Raw genomic sequence first — 23009 nt, forward strand, 5'->3', positions numbered from 1 at the left:
AACAAACACAGCTTTCTTCCTCACCCCCACATCCCTCTCTCTCTCTCTCTCTCTCTCTCTGTCTCTGTCTCCACATCCCTCTCCATCTGCTCCAGGTAGGCCCTAATCACACCTCTGCATTTGGCCAGTGATTCTGCCGTTGTTTCCAGCAGAAGAATAAGGGCAATCAGCGGCTCATTTTCTAAAACAACATCTCACCGATTCCGCAGCGTAGGTCAGTGTGTTTTAATGGGGGAACACAATGTGTCAAACACAAATACCAAAGTATTTTACTGTGGTATAGTGTAGTACAGTATTAGTATGTGTGCAGCACAGTGAAATACAGTATCTGTCACTTTAAAGTGCCGAATACATTACCAATGCAAAGCCTTTGTAGGAGTTAACTTCTCACCCTGCAATGCTGGTACAGTTCTGTACTCCATTAAACAGCAACAGAATGAAGGGCACTGCTGGGCACAGCCTCCTGAGACTGCAGACAGTTGGTAAATTCAGATTTTGCACATAACCTCTCCTCCCTGTCTAAGTCAGACCAGCAGCGGCCTCTTTATGGCGAGAGGCACCACTCGGCGTCCCAATGAGCTCCTTAATATTCATTGTTTCGTGTCTGGCCAAGCCGAAAAACACGAGTACGTTAAACCCCCCTGAGAGCTACAAACAACCGGCTCTCATTCAGGGCATATGTCCGCAGCGGCGGAACCTTCCGGAAGCCGACCGTGACGTTTTCCATTTGGGCAGAATGAGAGTGCTGTGCAAGAAAGAGGCAAGCTCAGGGCATGAAACTGAGGCGGGAAACTCGGGAGAAAATTTCAGCGAAACAGAACAACACGTTAACGAAACTCTGCCACATGGGCGCTACAGTTGCTCCACAGTGATGTGCGTATCGGCGGTCCAAGGTCACCTCTCTTTCTCCTGGCCTCCTTGATCTCCTCGCACATGCGGCTGAACTCCACGTCCATCTCCGAGGCGAACATGGCGTGTGCGGTGTCCTTCAAGCTGCACGCTCTGTGGCGGATGATTTTATCTGGGAGGGGGGGGAGCAGGAGCCCGTTAGCACACTGCAGCCTTCGCACTAACATACACAATGTACTTTCACACCTCTGCAAATGCAAATGCCCGCTGCCGGGCCCTCTCCTACAACGCAAACAAATTCGAGTCTGTAATCTGTTTACTTTAGCATGTATCCGGTAAATCTGTAACCTGTTTATTTTAGCGGTTTATCTTGTAAATCTGCTATCCGTTTATTTTAGCGTCCTCTGTGTGTGTCTGGTAATCCGTAAACTTTCTTTGCAAAGTGAAAGAATGCATTAGCGCCAAAAGCGCATTTTGGAGTGTCAGCCTTTGAAATTGATTTTCTGTGGGAAGGAGGAATATTGCATCTTCTCACTGTTTGTGAAAACAGCAGAAAAGTCTCACTAACTCCAGCAGTAATTATGTAGGAAGTAATTCCCCTCTGCTATCCTTAAATCCTTTCTCCTTTGAGGGAGATGTCAAAGAGGCAGAAAAACACCCAGCCAAAAAAAAAAAAAAAAAAAAAGAGACCCACACACAGCTCCTCTTTATTACTGAAGATAACAGCTGGGCTCTGCTACCAAGAGGCGGCAGGGTCACGTTCCACATGCATTCCACCTCTTTGATTAGAGGACGTACACAAATGACCGCGGTAGAGGCCAGGCCGAGGAGATCGAAGGCAATCTAGCGATGCAGGGGCCGGGATTACAGGGGTCAGAGCTGCGAGCGGGAGGTGGGCTGCCTCCACACGCCCGCGTCCCGCCAGCGGCCGCCACCCCCACCCGGCCCTGCCCCTCTCTCTGCCCACTCCCCCTGCCCTCCTCATTTCACTTCCCAAACTCACGAGAAGTTCATACCACCAGCACAAGCAGGCAAACTCAAATAAGCAGAGCTTCATTTGTCGCTTTCCTGGTGGAAACACTGACACCGTGGCATGGGCATTCTTTTGTCACTCGAACGAGAGCGAAACGCATAAAGACTAGGGGGAATACATCGCCCCTGCTCGATGCTTTGCTCCGCGCCTCCACTACAGCAGCAGAGCAAAGCAGGAGCAAAATGACTTTTAAATGGTTTTCAGAGGGAGAAGGAAACAATGTGTTTTTTCCCTTTCAGTTCTTCAGGTCTAAATAGTAAAAACAAAAACTGTGAAGAGCCCTGACTTCATCCCCTGGGACAAAGATGATTAGTAGTTCTGGTGGTTTCCTTATTAAAAATGTAAATTGCCTTTTTTCCCTCAGAGTAACATTTGTGGACACTGCCTGCAATTAAATCCACTGAATCAGGCCTGTTATTGCAAAGCCATTTAATTACCTTTTGTGGAGGATCAATTTATCCATAGGGCGCCAACAATAAAAAAAAAAACTAAATGGTGTTTTTAATTGAAGGTTTTGTTATGTTATGAGAACACAACCGCAACACCACAACAATATTCAGAATTATTGCCCTGGAATGTTCTATATTCAAATATTATATAGTGTAATTAAGCACGTTACATGCCACTAAGGACAGTATTTATCACCAAATATGTGTGTCTCATAATAAAAAAATGAATATTTTGCGATTTTCTGTTGAAACATACAGTAAAATGCCCTAATATATGGACCGCAGTAGGAGAGTGCATGGAGTTACAGCCTTCTGAGAAATGAAATGGTTTAAATACCCCACTTGTCACTTGCATGTGCTGAATCATAATTTTCACGATCTGAATTTGAATTTGCAGAAGTAACTGCTTTGAATGCAACGGAGAAGTTGAATATAGCTTTCGTTTTAACTGAATTTCAAGCATAAAATCTGATAAAATCCAATGTACAGTTGTGACATTCAAACATGGAATTTCAACTGCAAACATTACTTGCTCTACTTGACAAATTTCAGACTCGATCATTTACAAATTCAAACCAATTCAATTCAATTTCCCAATAGCATGGATCTAACTCCATTAACATGGATATTACAATACTTTGGCACCATTTCTGCTCATGCTTCATCGTGCCTGAAAGGCAACTCAGACATCATTAAAGAAGAAACAGAGCTTTAGTATAGTTTGAGGAGAATTCGGTTTTCCCGTTTCTCCTTATCAAGAAACCTTCCCGACTCCCAAGCTGCGCGTTCTCAACGCTTCATCAGATAAGCCGCGTGAAATTTTCACGGGAGATGGCATTTCAGTTTTTCCTCAGGAACTCAGTTTTCAAATGGTTGAGACTAAATATGACAACAATAAAGAAAGATGAAAAAGGAATATCTGCGATGCAGCTGTCTGCTGGAAAACCACGGCTGCCAACTCCAAAAGGTTGTCAGACACGCTCTCAGCTAGCTACCATTTCCTCCCCCTCCCCCAAAGGACTGCCTCCCAGCTAATTTCCAGATTGATTGGTTGGCAGATCGTGTCTTTGGATTTGCGTTGCGCGGCGTCACTTGAAGAGGCGTGAGGCGCTAGAGTCGGAAAATAACTTCCCGTCTTCCCGCTGCCTCTTCCCGTGCTCGGGGAAGCTCAAAGTAGGTCAGCGTCTTTGATGGACACGGCTTTGTGGAAAAATGACTGGTTTGTGGTCTCTCACCTCCGGGGTCCTTGTCTGGATTGTACTCGAGTGCGTTGCTGCAGATGAGGTCGATATCTGTGAGAAAATCCTTCACAGTAAGATATTTATGGGTGTCGATTTTGGTCATTATGGTTGATAAGTCCATGGGCTGCCTGATGACCTCTAGGTAATCTGAGACCTGTAAAACAAAACAAAACCACAACACAAACCACATGGAGAAGCAAAAACTGAATAATCAGACAAACTGACAAACTATTCCCCCCAATCTCAGGTATAGGATTACGCCATTCTGACTGCTCAGCTAGGCTGCATTCAAAAAACATGCAACTCGGCTGCCTGCAATGACACTGTACAACCTCAAGCGACCTGGCTGCAATCCAGCTAGCTGTGGACGGTTTGAGTAGGAGATTATTTTTCAAGACAACAGCTTCTGTTTTTATTAAATTCGACAAATAAGAAAATTCAGGCACGGCAGGTGGGCAGGTGGAATTTCAACACAGATTTGACTGGCAGCTGAAGCAGAGCTAGAGACCAAATGTAGACAGAACTCAGAGTAAGAGGCTGCTAAGAAAATTTACTGAAGCAGCTTGGTCCACCTTGCTCAGCAGCTAACCTAGAAGCTATTCAGCTTTTAACTGGATATAGATTAGCAAGATTGCTTTTCTTATGATTAGAAAACAGATGGCTTAGTCCAGCACAGTTAGCTAGCTAGCAAGCTTGGTTAAGGTCTGACTTTTACTTCAGTAAGTTAAGACTGACACTGTATTGACCGCTATGGTAAAATGACATTCCCAAGTTGATGATGTAAAAAATCGCCACTTAATAAACGGCCAAATTCAAAGGCCAGCAACTCTGCCTTTACTGCCAACTTCTGGTACAAAATAGTAATTTATTACTACAGCTTTAAATATAAACTTCTTTCTACCCATCTGCCCACCTGTAGTGTACGACTACCATTACGTGATGATGAGAAAGAGGATGACGACATCGCCATCTTCCTCCTCATCATCATCATCATCATCACTCTATTAATGCTATTGTCATGTTCTGATTTGTGTCGCTGTTAAAAAAAAAAAAAAAAAGCTATTTCAATCTGTGAGCTGTAGTTACTTAGCTACAGTATATTTCATGAAGGATGCACGACTGGCTTTCCATGGCACAGATGCCATTTTCCAAAACGTGTCGGTTTTTCAATTTCCCGCCTGGCCGCGTGCAAGTGGAAACCAATAAGAGTTCATTATGAGGTTCACTTGATACATCCCTCGCCGCGAGATTCGTGACAGATTGCCTGGTTCTGCGGGCTCAGCGAGCGCTCGCAACCGGTGGCAGAGATGTCAACACCTAAGCGCTCTGCTGCGTACAACACCGCTGGAGCCGCACAGCCAAATCGCACAAGTGTCTGCCGGGCTTGAGGCATGACGTTACACAGGTAACATGGCACTTATTCAATTAATCATTACCGCGCTTGCTTGATTATTCAATTATGACTTATATTATTTACCAAATTATTCAACAATTTTGTATTTGCTAAGCAGGTGCAACTCTGTGGTAACAGTTAGTTCCAGTTAGTTCACAATGACACCTGAATTAAAATGTCAATATATTACTCAATTAACAAGTTAACAAGTTCCGTGCCTTTCATGTGCCTTTCAGAAGCGATGGCCAAAAAGACAGGTGGATGTTTAAGTTTTTACCACCTGTGTCTCCTAAGCAGGTCCAGTCTCCCACCCACTACACAATGCTTCTGCAAGGTTTCCAGAAGGCCAGATATAACTGCACAGCGGTTAGTAATGTGCCCTGATCCCAGGTCAGTCTGTGGGACGGTGGGGCGGGGCGGGGAGGGCAGGGCGGGGCGGAGCGGCTGACCTCTTCGATGTCCACGGGCTTGCTGAAGATGCTGAAGCGCTTGTCTGTGGCCAGCCGTTTGGTGACGTCCCTGAGAAAGAGGCGGAGCTCACGCAGCGTGTTCTCCTCCTGCTCCTCCAGGCGGCGCTGCTCCTCCTCGGACAGCTGGCGCGGCCCGGGGTCCTCCGCCGGGAGCAGCACCTCCAGCATCCGCCGCGCTGCACGGGGCGGGGCAGGGGAGCAGGGCAGGGGGTGAGGCACCAGGTCAGCCATGCGGTAACACACAGCATGCATGTACACACACACACACAAACACTAACACTCACACGCATGCGCGCACACACACACACTAACACAAACACGCTCAGACACTCTCACTAACACACAGACACTCACACATTCACTAACATGCACACAGACACTCATACACATACACACACTCACTCACACACACAACCAAACACCCACACACACAGGTGAACACACACACTCACCTGCAAGCAAACACACACACACACACAGGTGAACACACACACACTCACACGCACACAATCAAACACCAACAAACATGCTCACGCAAGCACATAAACCCACAGTCACACAGCGAACACACACTAACAAAAAAGCAAACGCTTGCATGCATGCAAATACTGTACACATGCAGAGACGCACATAAATTTCACAGGTGAGTGCACACGCTCGCAAGCAAGCAAGCAAGCAAGCAAGCACACACCTCCATGTAGCCACACAGTTATACACAGGTACCCTCACACAGGTAAACAGATGCATTATCTCACACAGGTAAATGTATACGCACCCATACACAGTCACATTTGAGGGTTTAGTTTGGAAACCGCTGTAATGTGTATTCCCTCTCTCCGTTCTTACAAAGAGAATCCTAAATACAACAGTAACGACACCCTTCCTACCTGCTAACGGATGCGAGGCAAACCAAATCTGAACCACTTTTGAGTTTGAATAGAAAGGTTTTAAGGAGTAAAAGGGGACGAAAAAACCATTTCACATCTGTTTTAAATGTGTGCACAAAGATTTAGTCACACACACAGGGAGGCATATCAGTCTGAAACACCAGGACACCTGCGGTGCACACAGACAGCCACTCAAAAGCTGCATCCTCAAGGTGTGTCCAAACACGCGCTCAACAGATTTCATTTACAGCTCCACACAACGCTGTGGTGACGTTACGATCAGCCATCACCATCAGCGGCTGTGCCGGTAACATTAGTAATAATGAATCAAATTAACAGTAATAATGCTCCATCCTTTGATATGAACCAGCCCCCCGGATCCCCTGGACCGTTCTTGATGGAATTGGGTCTGCTGTATTATTCAGGGGAGACCCCCCGTGGAGCGGAAGCGAGGACCCCTGCCTGGCATCAATAAGGTTTCTCAGCGCATTTACATTTGAAAGCCTTCGGCCATCAGGTCCCCCGGGAACACCCCAAAATACGATCAATTCTAATTGACCGCATCATTCAAGTCTCAGTGAAGTCATTGTGTGCCAGTAGGCATGACCTTAAAGCAGTAGCCCGGAAAGTCTTGAGCTCTTCATCTAAGCGTTATGAAATGGTTTTTATTTCGCCGGGATAATGAAGCCCCGTCATGCTTCTGCTATCGGCTTTAAACACCCCATTGTCCAATCTCACCCAGCCTCATGCTCCCCCCAGCCAAATCTGCAAGACTGGGAGCTGTCGACACCATGCCTTCACACCTCCAGGACTGGAAGCCTTAGGCGCCACACCTATACACCTCCAAGACTGGCACCTTAAATGCCACAGACCGGGGCCTTAGATGCCATGCCTTAATGCCTCGAAGATTGGGCACCTTAGAGCCCCTACGGTGGATCTTCCTAGTTGAGTTTGTGCAGACTCTAATGGCACATGAGGGGGAAGTTATAAACTCTCCAATGCAAACCACAAGACAGACAAAACTCATTTCTTAACGTCGTGTACTGAAACGGAAAACTGGAGGTGCTAAATGTTATCTGTGCGCTGACCGCTGCCCCCTTCCACTTGCGGCCACACGCGCAAGAGAATGCTCATTAGTGTACTGAGCAGCACTAACCACAGGCTTCGCTACCTGCTTCTAGCAGCACTGACAGCTTCCACTTTTAACCACTATAAGTGTGAACTTGGCTATATTAAGAGCAGGTAGGGGAACTCACAACCATATTTAGACTGAACTAAACCAAAGACAAAAATATAGACTATGGTTCCAAGGTCTTAGAGGGATGAAAAAGGAAGTTAGGTTGAAAAAGATGTGCAAGTACCATATATCACTGCAATGTTGAATATATGCAAGACTAATAATAACAATATGGATTAATAATACAGGATCTGGCACCTCTGTACCCCAACACACTGGTCCAAAGATCTCCACACGTTAACGGAAACGTGTTCCTCCGTAACATCTCTAGCTGAAAACGCTTCAGACAAGCTGCCCCCCCCCCCCGCCCCCCGCCCCCCCTGGCGGTGCTGTGTGCTTTGCGAGTGTGTTGCCAGGGCTCGCAGCGCTCCCTGACAGGCTGACAGGAGCCCCAGCTGCGCTTCCCGAGCCGCGTCACGCGCTACACGCTGGCCGGTCTGTCCGTGCGACCCTGCGCGCGGCTCCTCCGCCTGACCGGAGCCAGCTGCCGGGGGGGGGGGGGGGGGGGGACCGGGGCTCGGAGATGTCACTCCTTGCCGTCAGGGAGCCGCGTCTGGGAGAGTGTGAAATCCTTTTAAATATCACTCAGTCAGCCAGCAAATTCAATCTGCACAAAGGGAGGGCCGAGACACGCTTAAGACATTGCAGCTGACAGGGGCGACTCGAGAAGTTCCTCTTCCGAGAGAATAAGCGCGTGGCGGGGAGTGATGAAACCTGGCAGGCGGGGGGGGGGGGTTACAGTTATGGGGGGGGGGGTCTGGGGGACAGTACCCTGATGCACGAAATGCAAAAACACAGAGGCAGTATCAGCTGGCTGGGGAGAGGACAGCATCGAGCACACCATCACCTCCACACACGAACTGAGAAACACACCTACTAATGCACCTGCGTGCTCACATCGTCTCAGGAAGCATGCACACACGCCGGTACAGACATGCTCTTTTTTAACTGCAGGTTGGACTGTCCATCTGGCTTTTCTGATTGCTATTCACAACACGGGCGTTGCCTGCCGGTGTGCTGCTGAAAGGCTCTAATAGAATTCCTGACGAATGAAGACGGCAAAAAGACAAATCGCTGGAATTTCTCTGAGGCAACATTCACAGCGCTGTTTGCAGAAGTTGATTCGCGACAACCACCTGATTAGTTACTATTCGTGTTCACACGTTCCAGAGCTGTGCTTTTTCCGGGCCTTTCCGTGCTTTAGGATCTCAAACATGCAGCAGCGGCACAAACACCTCTACCCACCTGCTCTGTTCCTGCATGCTGGAGGCCTGGCTGCCTGAACCAGGATCAAGTCTCTGAAGAACTTCCTTCTGTCCTCCTTATTCGGCCTCTTCAGATTCACCACCTCATCATATTTGCTCCTGAAGATGCATTTCACCTGGGAACACAGATCCACACACAATGAGTACTCACTTACTTACAGGATGTATTCACATTCACACACAATGACTATTCACATACATACAGGATGTATTCACACTCACACACAACGAGTACTTACATACTCATATTCACATGAGTACTCAGATACACAGATAAGTACTCACTTCCACAGAAGCACTCACATTTAGGCACAATGAATACTAAACGTCTACAGACAGTGCGTGAAACAATTAATGAGCTGTTATGTATAGCTGACCTGCCAGGTGATATTTATGAGGTGGAATATGATAATTATCGGTTTAAAATGAGCATTAATCTTTTCATTTGAAAACGTCTCTCAGCACAGGGTACACAGTAAATGAAAAGGCGTATTTGTAGTGCTAAAGCCACCTCAGCTCACAACATGCATACATTTAATGGCAAACACTTACAAAGTCTGTTGCAGACAGAGGTGTCCTGCCTTGCTAGAAAAACAGTGAAGGTCTATTCGGTTTTGTGTGCTGAAAAAAAACGGGAATTTCTACACAGTATACAGCCCTGTTACGAAGGTCAAAGGTCAGAGGGCAAGAAGGACACCTCCCATCAGCTTTTCATAGTGATGAAAAACATCTGAATAAAACCATCAAAAAGGTTATAAGTACCAAACTTTGCAGACCGTTACATGACTAAGAATCCTGCAACATCAAGCATTCATGTCATTTTTAGGTGAGTGAGTAAACTTAAGCCATTCCCTGACTCCTGAGTTTACAGTAACTGAAGAGCACTCAGCATTAAGACACAAAAAGTTTTAAAACCAAAAGGGGCATAAAGTGATTCAGTGCTAGTTTGAAACACAACGCTTTGGGAGCTACAGTAAAAACTTAGGAAAAGGCCGAGGATCTGACACTTGCTGTTATGTGAACTGAATCAATCGGTTCCTTTCACTTGTTCATGTCTGTTGGCAGCTTCATGTTTTAGCTGACTGAACTCCGATTGTATTTCCAGCCCTGTCCACCCCAGTGAGTTACAACACAATGCCCCCCCGGGGTTCTTAGTCTCACCCAGCCGAGTTCTGCTCGCCCAAAGTTCTAAATAGCCTGTTAACAACCTGCTGGTCTTTTTTTTTGGTCAGCTCTGTTCCCATCGCTTCCTGACATTCTCGTTCTTGCCTGAAGATCAAACGGCTCCAGGTGAGAGAATCGATCCCTCTGACTGATCACGTTCCGAACGACGGACACCGCGCTGTGCGTATTCGTGCATTGCAACAAGCCTGTCTGCAAAGGGCCATATGTATAATCTGCCTGTTTTTAGGCTCCCTAAATCAAACTGACACGGATGTGTACTGATATTCGAACAGAGAAGTACACATAAAGGCTTCTGGCAACTGACTGATCCTGCCAAGAAACTCACATAACATCTCCTCTGACAGGCCCCGGCTGCACATTACAGAGGACTGAAATAGAGGAGAGGACCCTGCCAATGCATGCCTTAATTAAGAAAACGCCTTGTCAATATTACATGAAGCTGACCTTATACCAGTGTAATAATACGGTAATAACCTCAGGCACAAGGGTGTATAAGCATACTGTTACAGGACCAGGGAATGAGTAGTGTAATTACCAACTGTTTGATATTTTACACTGTTGGAAGGTTAACTTGATATAAAGGGTTACCAATGTTTAGGTATTGCATGATGCATTTAAAAAAGGAAAATGAATCACTTAAAAAGTGCAGTGATTCATCATGATGAAAGCCTGTGCTCAAAAAAAAAAAAAATTCTATGAAACCCAGACATCTGCTTCATAGTTATCTATTCATATTTACATATTTATCAATCTTCTCAAATGCCATCAGCTAAATACCCTTCCCTTTCTCTTTGATAAGGTGGCTCTCTCTCTCTCGCGCTCTCTCTCTCTCTCTCATTTTCATCCTCCTCTGTTCACAGCCTTCACGAGGCCACATCTGCTCAAAGCCCACACCAGGTGATTATTTTTACTTCATCCCGATTAGGGCGCTGGAACGGGAAGCGGGTTATTGGCTCTGCATCAGTGGAGCACGGAGCCGAGAGCTCCGAGCGCAGGAGAGCCCCCCCAAGTCGGAGCTTGAGGAAAACTGGAGGACAAACAGGCGGGGTCTCGCAGGGACGGAGATGATGAAGTGCTCTCCATGCACTAATGAGTTCTCTTCCGTTTTTTTCCCCTGGAAAATCGCGGCCGAAATGAGTCAGGAGGCGAGAGCCGACGGACGTTGAATAAATGGAGAGATAAAAGTGCCAGGTTTTCTGAAATTAAAAGTCAGCAAAGTTTCTTTTCAAAGAGAATCCCCTTGGATGAATTCACATACAAAAAAAATGTTTTGATGCAGGGCTATAAACCTCCGAAAATATATACTGTATATCCGGGCTGTGCAAGTGACTCAGTATAGCTCATTCCCAGTGCAGGCTGAGCCCAAGAGTGCAAATTATCACCAGTTCAAGTCCAGGCTGTGCCATTAGCTGACAATAACCAGGAGTCCACAGCAGCAGAACATAACTGGCTCGGTTCTGATGGGGTATGATGGGTTTTATCAGCCAGGGTCCAGTTGTCACACTGCTCAACAGCACCCTCTAGTCACCTATCAAGCACCACTGAGTTGCTGAGACGACATCAGCAGGTATTGTACCTGCCCTTCAGCATCCTGCTCGTGTGCAGAGGTTAAAGAGAGAGACTGAAGTATTCAATACAGAACAAACCATGTTTTATGTTAGTACTATTATTTATAAGTCAAAATCAACCCCTAAACCTTAAACTACATTCCACTGAGTTGAAAATCACAACCATCTAAGCACACATGCAGTGAGCTGGAACAAAGCCCAGGACTTGTTCTTATTCACAAAAAAAGGAAAAGAAAATCTTTTTAAAAAGCTTAATATTTTCCAAGAGATCACAAGAGAGGAGCTGCGAGGCATTCCAATATGGAGTCAGATGAGTCAGGGCAGGGTGCATTTTAAATCTACGCCGCCCAAGGCTTGGAGCTGTTTTCAGCTCTGCTCAAAATGTCCCCACCACCATAACCTCCCTCAAAACTGTTGGGAAACTGACTGACAAGGTCTCCGTCGGCAATCCCGCGGCGGTGCCGAGGCGCCCGGCTCTGCTCAGCCTCCCCCCCCGCCGTGTCCCGTTCTGTGTGTTAACGACGCCGCGACGCTGAGATTGAGCCCCAGCAGGCTGCACTCCCACTCGCCCGCTGCTCGGGGCGGGTTCTGAGCCAGGGTGAGCGACAGCTGTCACCTCACTGTGACGGGCGGGGGCGCCAGGGGCCCCCCCGACGACGCTGGAACCCGTGTCCTAACGGAGAGGGACGGATCCCGTATGGCACCGGGCCACGGCGAGGATGGCTGCCCTCTGCCCGCGCCAGAAAACCAGACTGAACAGAGATTTTCTGCTCCGATACAAGGCGCCATCTGCCTTTAAATATCAGCCTTTCCCCTGCTGTGTAAAATCCACAGTGCCACACTGCTGCAAGTGACCCCCACCCACCCATCCACCCACACACACACACACACACACACACACACACACACACACACACACACACACACACACACACCCAGGCACCCAAAACACACACACACACACACACACACACCTTTCTGTGCCTGCTTGCATAGAAAAGCACTTCAATTTCATTTTAAAATTTACATTTAACACAGTTATTTTTGAGATCGCAAAAGCCTGCATTTGTGCTTTCAAAAAGAATTACTGCAAACGCCCTCGCCTCAGCCCCACACTCCAGGCTGCACTGTGCTCTTCTATTTTACCTATTCTCTACTCTAAAGGACATTTTGAAGTTGTAATTAATACGCCTCTTTTGTCCATTTCTTAATTAAATCTGAGATGCTACGGATAATTCAGACTTTTGATGACCATATTCTGCTCAGGGCTTCTTTCTGGATTGGCTGAAAGATGTGTTAAGTGAATAATGTTATTTTACCGCCAAGTGATTTGCTAAGACCAGCTCGCTCCATTTCCACAGGTTCCTGTCAAGGCTTGTGCTTGGCAAGTTCATCTCAACACTGGGTTCATTTTCAAATGTTGCACATTTTTCAGCCTAGTACAGACCTAACCAAAGACACCCTCAGTTTTTACATTCAAGGTTTTGAGCAGGAAAATATAGCAGTACAGGTAGGGGAAAAGAAACAGACACACAGACAATTTTAGAGCTTTTTTTATCAGCGTTCCTCTTTCTCTGTTGGCTTAGTAAATGTATCTGTACCGTGGCAGCACTGTACTTCTTTTTTTTATTATTATTCTTTCTCGGTCAAGCTGCTTTATCTGTTATTTCCTTCATGTTTTCCAAATCTCTCAAGAACAAACGAAGGATGAAGTTTAAAAGAAGGCTGTTTCTGCTGCTCTATCCGACTGATTAAAATCGCGGCTTTGGCAGCTTTCGTTTTCGCGAGGTGCCGGCATCGATCCCAGCTTCACACGAAGGCCCCCCGCGAAGACTGCTCCGAGGCGCTCTGAGGAAGCCCAGATTTCCAAGGACAAGCTTATTACCGTGCATCCTGATTGGCTGGTGTCATGGATTTTTCACCCCCTTTGTCCCCATGATAAAGCCTTGCTATGCCAATCAGCATGGACCGTGCACAGGAGGAAAAGTCGACACTAACTTTGGCATGCTCTGCAGTAACATCTGTGTCGATATGTTTACGGTGTTCTGTGCTGAAGGAAACTCATTTCAACACCCGAGACATTCACACAGGGAACACTAATTGGACATGTTTAACTTCTAATCTAGAGCACATATCCTAAAGCAACTATTTAAAAAACAAAGATGGGATCTAAATAACAAGTGGGTTACTTCTTTGTGTCTATAAAGACACCTTTTCCAAACAGATAGTGTACGTGTCCATTAAATTCAAACCGCAGAGTATGTAGGGTGGTTCTTATTGAGGGTCAATCCCAAGGGAATGTGTTTGGTTGGACATCAAGCAATCAAAGCTAATATCAGCTTTGTGGGGGCAGTTCATTTGGTCTGTGCTTGGCAAATCTGCCTAAAAGCTTTACCTGCTCTATATTTAAATCAATACACATTCCCTAGAATATAGGATTGTAATACTGCCACTTTAATTTTATTCTTACCAACTGTAACGCACAATAACTGTTCATATTTCCCTACAGAAAAACCTTGTGCCTCTCTAAACATAGTGTTGGATAATAGAAATTTCCAGATGAAGGGGTTTGGAGTGTTTTCTCTCTGCTCCGTTACGACTCCATCGCGGTGCTAAAATCTGCATATTTAAAGAGGCTGGCGAAAACCGTAGGAGATAATCCACAATTACACAGTACGAGGGAACAGAATGCGAGGCTGCGGAGGAGCCGTCCGTCGCCAGCGGCGCGTCGAGCCAAAAGCGCAGCATCCAGGAGCCAGCGAGGAGGAAACGCTTCGCTGTGCCCCGGCGGAAAGAGCCGAGGGCTCCAAAAACCACGCCCCGAACAGTGTTACCAACCCCGCCCCGCAAGGCGCCAGCTTTTCCTCGGCCCGGCTCGGGCGCACACACCGGTAAACAGCGCACCGCGTAATCCTTCAGCACCGCGGCTGAAACCGGTGTGCGTGTAATATTTACGCACTAACGTGAAGGGGGGAAACGAGGAGGGAGCGTTTAACGTTTTTATATTCCGTACGGGCGCAGGTGTGAAGAGCACGCAGACAAGGAGGTGACTCCGTGACTCAGTGAAAGCTCCCGCGCCTTTATGAATAACCCCTTCAAAGCGTGTCTCAACCCCCCCCGAAGCCCCCCCCTCCCGAAAAACACGGGACTCGGGCTGTTAATGAATTTCCACCTGCGAGAAGAGCAGGCCTACGACGGGGGCCCCCGAGTGCGCTTCTCCCTCAGAGCGGGGTGATGATCAAGGGGTTCGCCACCAGCCAACTGCCCCCCGCAAAGCACCGTGGGTAGAGCCAGCACCGGGAGCGAGCTGCTGGTAACTCTTGATCACGCTTCCCGGGGTGAAATCGCACGCTGGCAGCTCCGCATGGTAATTAGGCTGCTTTTGTTGTTTGTTGTGAGGGCGCTTTCTTTCTTTTTTTTTTTTTATATTAATTCTGCTGAGGGTTTGGCAAGCGAATAGACTGAGGGCTCCTACTTGGTGAGGGAAAACAAAAAAAAAAAAAGAGTGACAGATGTAGAAAGGAATGGATGAAAAAGGAGGAAAATAAGGGACCTGGGGCACAGGGGGCGGAGGAAAAGTGCAAAAGGAAAGAGGAATGAAAAGAGGCAGGGAGCGGGCGGACGGCGCTGAGAGCGAGGGAGAGGGGGCCTCACCTCTTCGGGGAGCTGCTGGTAGGGGGTCTCGGAGGTAGCCAGGATGAGGATGGGGCTGAAGGAGGGCACGTCCTGCAGCATGGTGAGAAAGGTGCTCTTCGTGGTGTCGCTCACCGCCTCCCACCATTCGCTGACGTGGGGCAGGTACACCACGCTGGGCACCGCCCGCCGCGCCTCACGGAAAACCTGGGGCGGAGGCAGGGGGGAGCCGGGCGTGAGGACGTGTGCCCGCCGTGGGCGAGGTCTTACTGATGTTTTGTAAGTTTTACACTGACATTGGGCTAGACTTGAACCAGCATGCCTATCAGGTCTAAAGGTGTAACTAAGCTTAGTCATTGACTGGCTGCATGTGGCCTGTGCCTGGTCAGTCTGTATGTGTACGGTTTACGCATGATTGTGTGTGGTCAGTGTCTGCTCTGTATGTGTGCGGTTTGTGTGTGGTTGTGTGTGGTCAGTGTACAGTCTGTGTGTATGTGTGCGGTTTGCGTGTGGTTGTGTGCGGTCAGTGTACAGTCTGTGTGTATGTGTGCGGTTTGCGTGTGGTTGTATGCGGTCAGTGTACGGTCGGTGTGTAAGTGTGCGGTTTGCGTGTGGTTGCGTGCGGTCAGTGTACGGTTGGTGTGTACAGTCCGCAGTGGGCACACCTGAGCACAGGACTCCTCCGGGGTTTTGGCGCTGACGGAGTAGAGAGTGGGCAGGTCTAGCCGGTGCACGGAGAACTTCTCCAGGTAATGCAGGACCGCGGGCGCCAGGTGTGTGCTCTGTCCCGAACCCTGGTCCCCTGCCAGGAGCAGCCGCGGTCGATATGAGGAGGGCTGCTGGCTGGCAGACCTGAAGGGAGAGACCGAGTTACTCCCAGCATATCTCTGTTCTATACCAGGGAGACTGACTTACTCTCAGCACATCTCTACTCTCTGTCAGGGAGACAGAGTTACTCCCAGCATATCTCTGTTCTATACCAGGGAGACTGACTTACTCTCAGCACATCTCTACTCTCTGTCAGGGAGACAGAGTTACTCCCAGCATATCTCTGTTCTATACCAGGGAGACTGACTTACTCTCAGCACATCTCTACTCTCTGTCAGGGAGAGACACTAAGTTACTCCCAGCACATCTCTGCTCCCTGACTGGGAGACTGAGTTACTCCCTGTAAGCTGAGCAGAGGTGTGACACTAAAAAAGAGACGGAATGTTGAGCTGCTCTGAAAAAGGTCTCTTTAAAAGAGTAGCTACCAGTATGCACGCATGATGTCTAAGCACATTTGGCAAAGCAGTTATTTGCTACCAGTTATTGCTACCAGTGGAAATGACCATAGTGCATTCTGGTCACACCAGTCATAATCTAAGACCCGTTCACTTGAAATATTCATCTTGTCTCTTAATGATGGAACTGCAATTTTGTGACAAGTGTCCAATTCATTACATGAGATTACAATCCTTGTAAAAATTAGTATTCCCTCCAATGAATGGAGATAGAATCTGTTTTTCACAAACACTCCACAAGATGGCAGCAACAGGAAAGATTTAAGCTGAACAAACATGTTCATGCCTTTGTTTCCGCACGGATTTGCAAAAGGACCAATAAGACACGTCAATTACAGACTCATCTGTGTATAAATATAAGCTCCTACAATCCCAATACTTAACACCATATACTCAACGTGCACTCCAAATCCTATTGTTTTTATGTTGGTGGTTTTACACCCCAAAATAAAACGCACAATAAAACAGAAATCGGAAGCAGAACGGACCCCAGCACTGGATGCTGCAGAGTCAGACAGGGCCTCTGGCGGCACGGTGACACTCACAGTGAGAAATGCAGGAAGGGCTTGTGTGCAGCTGCATCTGTCGGTTTCTTTGGAGACCCTGAATTTACATCATCGTAAATCGATGGAGCACCACTGTCATCATCGTCACTGTACAGCACATCCTCCAGAAGCTGATTGTCTGCATCTGAGGGCAACAGAGAATACATTTATAATGAACGTTTATATTGCATTTAAATGGCGTTATCTCCTCTGGGCCTCCTCCTCCAAAGCTTACAGACTGCACAGCATTCATTTACTCCAGAGGGTATTTACTGGTGAAGTTCAGGTTAAATAAATACAGCAAAGCTGAAAGCCCTATGCTCTTCTCACTGCTTCATTCTCATGTAGGTGTTGAACCACTTCATTATTATTTCAGCAGGTTGAGTCAGTCTTAACCCCAATAATGTGGACTTGCAACTTTCAAGAGCAAGTTTTTTTTTTAACTGAAGAGCAGCCTTGACTTTCTGAAGAGGTGATGAAGGGGGGGGGGGGGGGGGGGGTGAAGGAGGACAGAGAGGAGAAGAGAAGAGTGTAGGAGAGAGGAGGAAGATAGAGACATTGAGAGGGAGTGACAGGATAAGAGAGAGGAGAGGCAGCTGGAGAGAGAGAGGAAGACAGAGATAGAGAGGAAGAGGGGGAAAGAGGAAGAGGGGGAAACCGGAGGAGAGGAAGAGATAGAAGAGAGAGAGGGAATATTCAGAGATGGAATATTCAAAGGAAGAGGAGGAAAGAGGAAGAAAGAGGAAGAGGCTGGAGAGAAGACAGAGAAAAGAGAGGATACAGAGAGACAGAGAGGAAGAGATAGGTAAGGAGAAACCGTAGAAAAGAGAGGAGGAAGACACACAAAGACAAGACAGGAAGAGGAGGAGAGAGAAAGAGATGAGAAAAGAGAGACTGGAGGAGAGAGCGGTGGAAGACGCACAAAGATAGAGAGGAAGAGGACGAGAGAGGAGCAGGAGAGAGAGGAGACAGGAGGAAGATACAGACAGAGACAGGACCTGACAGCATAGAGAGTGAGAGAGGAAGCGATCGGTGCCGCACCGTCCCTGCTGTCCCTGTGGGAGAGCTCTGCGTGGGGGAAGACTCTGAGCAGGCAGGCCTGCACCTCAGCCAGCGTGCGCTCCAGCAGCGGCCGCACCACGGACGCCAGGGCGTGGCCCGGGGAGGCCAGCGCGCGCTGGGAGGCCGGCACGATGCTGCGCATGGCGTGCTGGAAGTCCTGCGGGCCCAGCACGATGGAGGACACGTCCAGCTGGAACTTCTGGCTGCTGCCGTAGATCTGGGGGTAGCGCCGACGCAGGGCCATCAGCGCCGCCTCTGTGCAAAGTGCTTTGATGTCGGCCCCGCAGTAGCCTGTGGAGGGGGAAAAAAAACACGGAGCGTGAACACGCTTTCCACCTCAATAACTCACCTTTGCAGGTACTAATTACCTCTCCGGTTAGCCACTTACACCACCAATCAACTCTGCTACTGGTAAATCGACCTTACATTACAGTCCAAAGGCTTCTAAATGCTGATTTTTGAGTCTGTGAAGCACAGCTTGGAAATCATTAGGATCACAAATCCCAGGAAGAGGCTGGAATGAAAGATACCTTATTACTCGCGTTGCAATTACTCAGTGTAATGCGGTGCTTAATTCAAAATGGCTTTTGAAAAACTAATCCAGACAACCGGTGCAACTCGCGCACTCAGAAGTATCATTGATATCATTATTATTTCAGACATGCAAAGCCCTGTGCGTGCACTAGGTAACAGCAGGTCAGGGAGCTCCATTTTGGTATGAGCTTAGATTCGATCGTAGGCTCCCCTGTTTCCGAGGATGAATGAAAAACGCAGCGCAGGTTACATAAATAAGGAAAAACCCGCTTAAAGGCATCACCTGCTTAAAGGGAGAAGCACGTTGCGTTTGGGTTGAACGGAGCGGAACGGTGCCTTCACTGCACTCACCGTGCTGCGCACGTTATTCAGACACAGTCACTGACAGACCCGCTGGTTAACCCGTTTAGCCCCTCAGCTAGCGGCGGCTTGTCTCTCCCTTCGATCTTACCGACACATTTCTCCGCCAGTTCTTCCACAAAAGGCTCCGCTAGTTTGGGGTTCCACTCGCGGGTGTGAATGTGTAAAATGTGCTTTCGAGCCTGCGACGAGACGAGAGGTGAGAGTCAGAGCAGAACTGTTTCAAGTAACCTTAAATCAACAGCAAAAAAAAAAAAAAAAAAAATATATATATATATATATATATATATATATATATATATCACCCGCTTGCAGGTCTACATCACAAGCAGGGAGTTTATGACTGTTCAAAAACACACCTCAAAGCTTTGAGAACACTGCAGAAAGATTCACCTTTGATATACCTGCTCCCTGCTGTGAAGACAAACTACTCCAGGCTACAGAGACACCTGTGAAACTTCAGAATACAGCGCGGTTACAAATGCTTAACTGCCCTTGTTATGTTGCATATATGCCCATCTCAATAGTAAGTACTGTAACCTTGTGTGGCAACCCTGATGTCCTCCTTAACAACACATTTATTCATGTTGTACTAGACATGAGCAAGGTGTTTTTACTTGTACATGATGTATAATTCAGTTATTAATGCTTTATTATGCATTTATTACTGCGCTGTATTCTGAATTGTCACAGAGATGCCAGGCAGAGGATAATGGACACAGGTGTGGCTGTGTGTGTCGCACCAGCAAGCCAGCAGGCAGCAGCAGTTAAAAATGGGACTGTATGGCACCCCGCTCCCTTCCCAATCAGTCACCACTTGTTGGTGTGCTTTGAGCCGAAGCTCACGGGACCGTGTAGGACAGCCAGTCTGCGTGGCCATGTCTCCCACTCCTCTGAGATGATCTAGCAGTCATGTCTGGCTTTAATCATTATTCAGGTGTACATTCAACAGGCAAAATGTACCAGAATTTTTTCAACTTTTTCCACGGCTGCTCCAGGCCCAGCTCTGAGCCGCAACGCCAGATCAGGGCTGAAGCCGGTAATTCACACCCATGTAACTAATCCCAGCTGAGGCAAGTGGTGTGAATAAGGTCCACTCAAGTGCATCAGAGTAAAATCCTCCTGAGCGAAGTAACACCAGGGGCCTGTTATGGATGTTTGCTGCTACAGTATGCAAGAGATGGCCTTCGGTTGGTTACTTAATCGACCGGTCAATCATTCAAGCAATCATTCATTTATTTCATAAGCTCAATCACTCGGGGTGAGGGGGTGGGACCACCACGGACCTTTTTATCAGGCAGATTGAAAAGAAACTCCCTGTCGAATCGGCCCGGTCTCCTGAGTGCGGGGTCGATAGAGTCGATTCTGTTTGTAGCACCGATGACCACTATCTCCCCCCTGCTGTCCAGGCCATCCATCAGGGCCAGCAGCGTGGACACTATGGAGCTGCGGAGGGAGAGGGACACAGACACGGGGGAGGTTTTCAGAGGGAACCAGCAGCAGCGCAGGGCAGCGGGTGGGGAGCTCGCTGCCCAGGGAGGATGCAGGCTCCGTCAGCAGGCAGGGGAACAGCCAGCATGCCCTTCCAGGAGAATAGCTGCTCCTCAAAGACCGACATCTGAACACATTTTCTGTTTCAATGCTTTGAATAACGCAGCAGAAATCGGCATGTAGAGGGTGCATTCCTTCAGTTGTTCATTTCTGCAGAATGGAAGAGGAAGCTGAGCTTGTAACTAGAGGGCTGAGGATCCTAAATTTAGGTGGGGTACTGTGGCTGAACCCCTGAGCGGGGTGCTTAAGCTTAATTGCTTCAGTAAACATGCAGCTGGACAAATCATTGAGATGAGAGTCTCCCTGGATGATGGCATTAGACGAGCACATTAATGATGCAATAAGCACTTCGACACTCACGCCCTCTTTGGAAGGAACAGCGTTTTCTCTTATCAAAGGAAACCAATTCATTGAACAATCAAGGCTAAAAACCAAATTCTTACACATCATTTACATCTGCGCTTTGCCATTTTAGCATCTTCACATTTACTCTCAAATAAAGCAGACTTTCACATCTAGTTTGTGGTCAGAAACAATAATGAATAACTCAATAACATGATTTGGAGACATTCTGAAGGATCCAAACTGATAAACGCAGGAAATGAGATTGGGGATCCTGGCCAACCAATCAGAAAGCAGTTACACATTTCTACTGAGCCCTCCATTCCCTGACATAACTAAGGATTCTGATTGGATGTTTGTTTTAATTACATTTCTTGTCAGTTACAATCTCTCACAATCCATACTCTCCCAGAAATAAGGGAGAAGTTTGTCTGACCCATAAAAAAGTACAGAAATTTAACTAACTTTTTATTTAATGAAGGTTACACCTGAGAATTGATCTGGTAAGTTCTAAATTAAGGACTTATTAAAAATGGCCAGACAAAGTGGATTTTTTTTCTTCCACATTAACAAGCCTTGTTAGCAATGCATGGAATCCTGATTGCTTTTGGTCCAAAGTCCATATTGATTTTAAATGCAAATTTTCTGCTGCAAACCACTTAACCAAGTATTTAGTCAAGGAAAACATTCAATTCAGACTTTCAAGGAAGTTGAAAACTTTGAACAGCATTAAAAAACTTAATCACCTCCACCACCAGTATGTGAGGCAGAAGCAATGTAACCACCTTTTCATTTCCATCCATCAGTCCCTGAACAGGACAACTGACAAAATGTCACTGTTGCTATGAAAAACATTACAGGTGATGGAGATATCCAAGAAACCATATTCAAGGATCTCAAGAACATATTCCTGCACATGGGGAGATATTCCTAAATATCTGTCACCATTGACATTTATGTATATGCACCAATGCGATTAACAAGCGATAAACATGAGAATATAATATTGTATGCAATACTGAAAAACAATATTGAAGCGCCTAGGTGTTGGTGCAGTGCTCTGTGGTCTGGGAACAGACACTGAAACTAGGAACAGAAAATGCCGTCTGATGCAAATATTCAAAACCACAAAAGGCTAAGCCACAAAAGTGTCTACTACACAGTCTGGTACAAACTTCTTCATGTTGATGACTTGCACAAATAACAGTGCTTGAGGTTATATGTGCCTTTCAGACGGTTGAAAGAGTAATGGACAAATGCAGATAACCAGCTCTACAATTTCCCCCTCTGGGACAAAGAAATGCTTACATTATATCACTACTGCTTGTTATGTGTGAGGTACAGGTATGGCCAGAAATGGGGGACCTTTCACTTTTAAACAGGTATTTTACTGGACAACTGTTAAGGTAGGCAGGGGCACACAATTGTACCTCTGCCACAAAACGTGCCACTTCAGAAGATCAAATTTGGTGCAAATTTTGGTGCAAAATGCTTCTTTGCAAATGTTTCAAGCTCAAAAAATACATTAAAAAACGTGTTTCCAGCACCAGCAGAACGTTATTTCAAGTGCAAAGCGTTTTGTGAAGCAGGAAGTGGTGAACTAACCGGTTGCGACCGGCTTACCTGTGAATTTGATCCTGCCTGCTGGAGCGGACAGGTGCTAAGCCATCGATCTCATCGAAGAAGATTATGGAGGGCCTCATCAGGTATGCCTGTAGAAAAACACCTTCACTCTCCAGTCTAAACACCCTCTCACCATCAACAGGGGACAGGGGACAGTGGCTAATCACTCTCAGCTTCACTGTCAATTCCAGTGGAAAACTGGACATCACCAAATGACCTGAGTCCAAACAGTCAGCAACAGCGATTCCTTACAAGGGATCCTTAGCCTTTGAATGTGGATCCAAATAATAATTTGCTGATACCGAAATAAAATTAACCTTCTGGGTACCCACTCATTTGTAATAATTCCCCTCACCTATGTCAAGTTCCACTGTTTTTGAGATATGAAAATGTTTCAAGAATATTTAAATTTGAGTAAACTCCTCATTCAGAGGAGGCCACACTGTTAAATGCCTGCAAACGTCTATCACAGAAAGAAGCAGCACACAGAGGGTAGCCC

General features: G+C 47.1%; 1 protein-coding gene across 1 annotated transcript in view; it reads right to left on the minus strand.

The window, feature by feature from the left end:
- The window catches only part of atad2b (ATPase family AAA domain containing 2B), an 86948-nt gene that overhangs the window by 47551 nt on the left and 16388 nt on the right, over positions 1-23009 (minus strand). Inside the window, exons 13-23 of the mRNA XM_036549778.1 lie at positions 22511-22599; positions 20281-20440; positions 19086-19176; positions 18080-18391; positions 17039-17183; positions 15876-16062; positions 15232-15417; positions 8805-8940; positions 5415-5611; positions 3567-3726; positions 899-1021 (exon numbers count right to left, since the gene is read on the minus strand). Coding sequence (XP_036405671.1) covers positions 899-1021; positions 3567-3726; positions 5415-5611; positions 8805-8940; positions 15232-15417; positions 15876-16062; positions 17039-17183; positions 18080-18391; positions 19086-19176; positions 20281-20440; positions 22511-22599 — 1786 coding nt within the window. The remainder of the gene's footprint in view (positions 1-898; positions 1022-3566; positions 3727-5414; positions 5612-8804; positions 8941-15231; positions 15418-15875; positions 16063-17038; positions 17184-18079; positions 18392-19085; positions 19177-20280; positions 20441-22510; positions 22600-23009) is intronic.

The sequence above is a fragment of the Megalops cyprinoides genome, chromosome 17, assembly GCF_013368585.1.
Source record: "Megalops cyprinoides isolate fMegCyp1 chromosome 17, fMegCyp1.pri, whole genome shotgun sequence".
NCBI lineage: Eukaryota > Metazoa > Chordata > Actinopteri > Elopiformes > Megalopidae > Megalops > Megalops cyprinoides.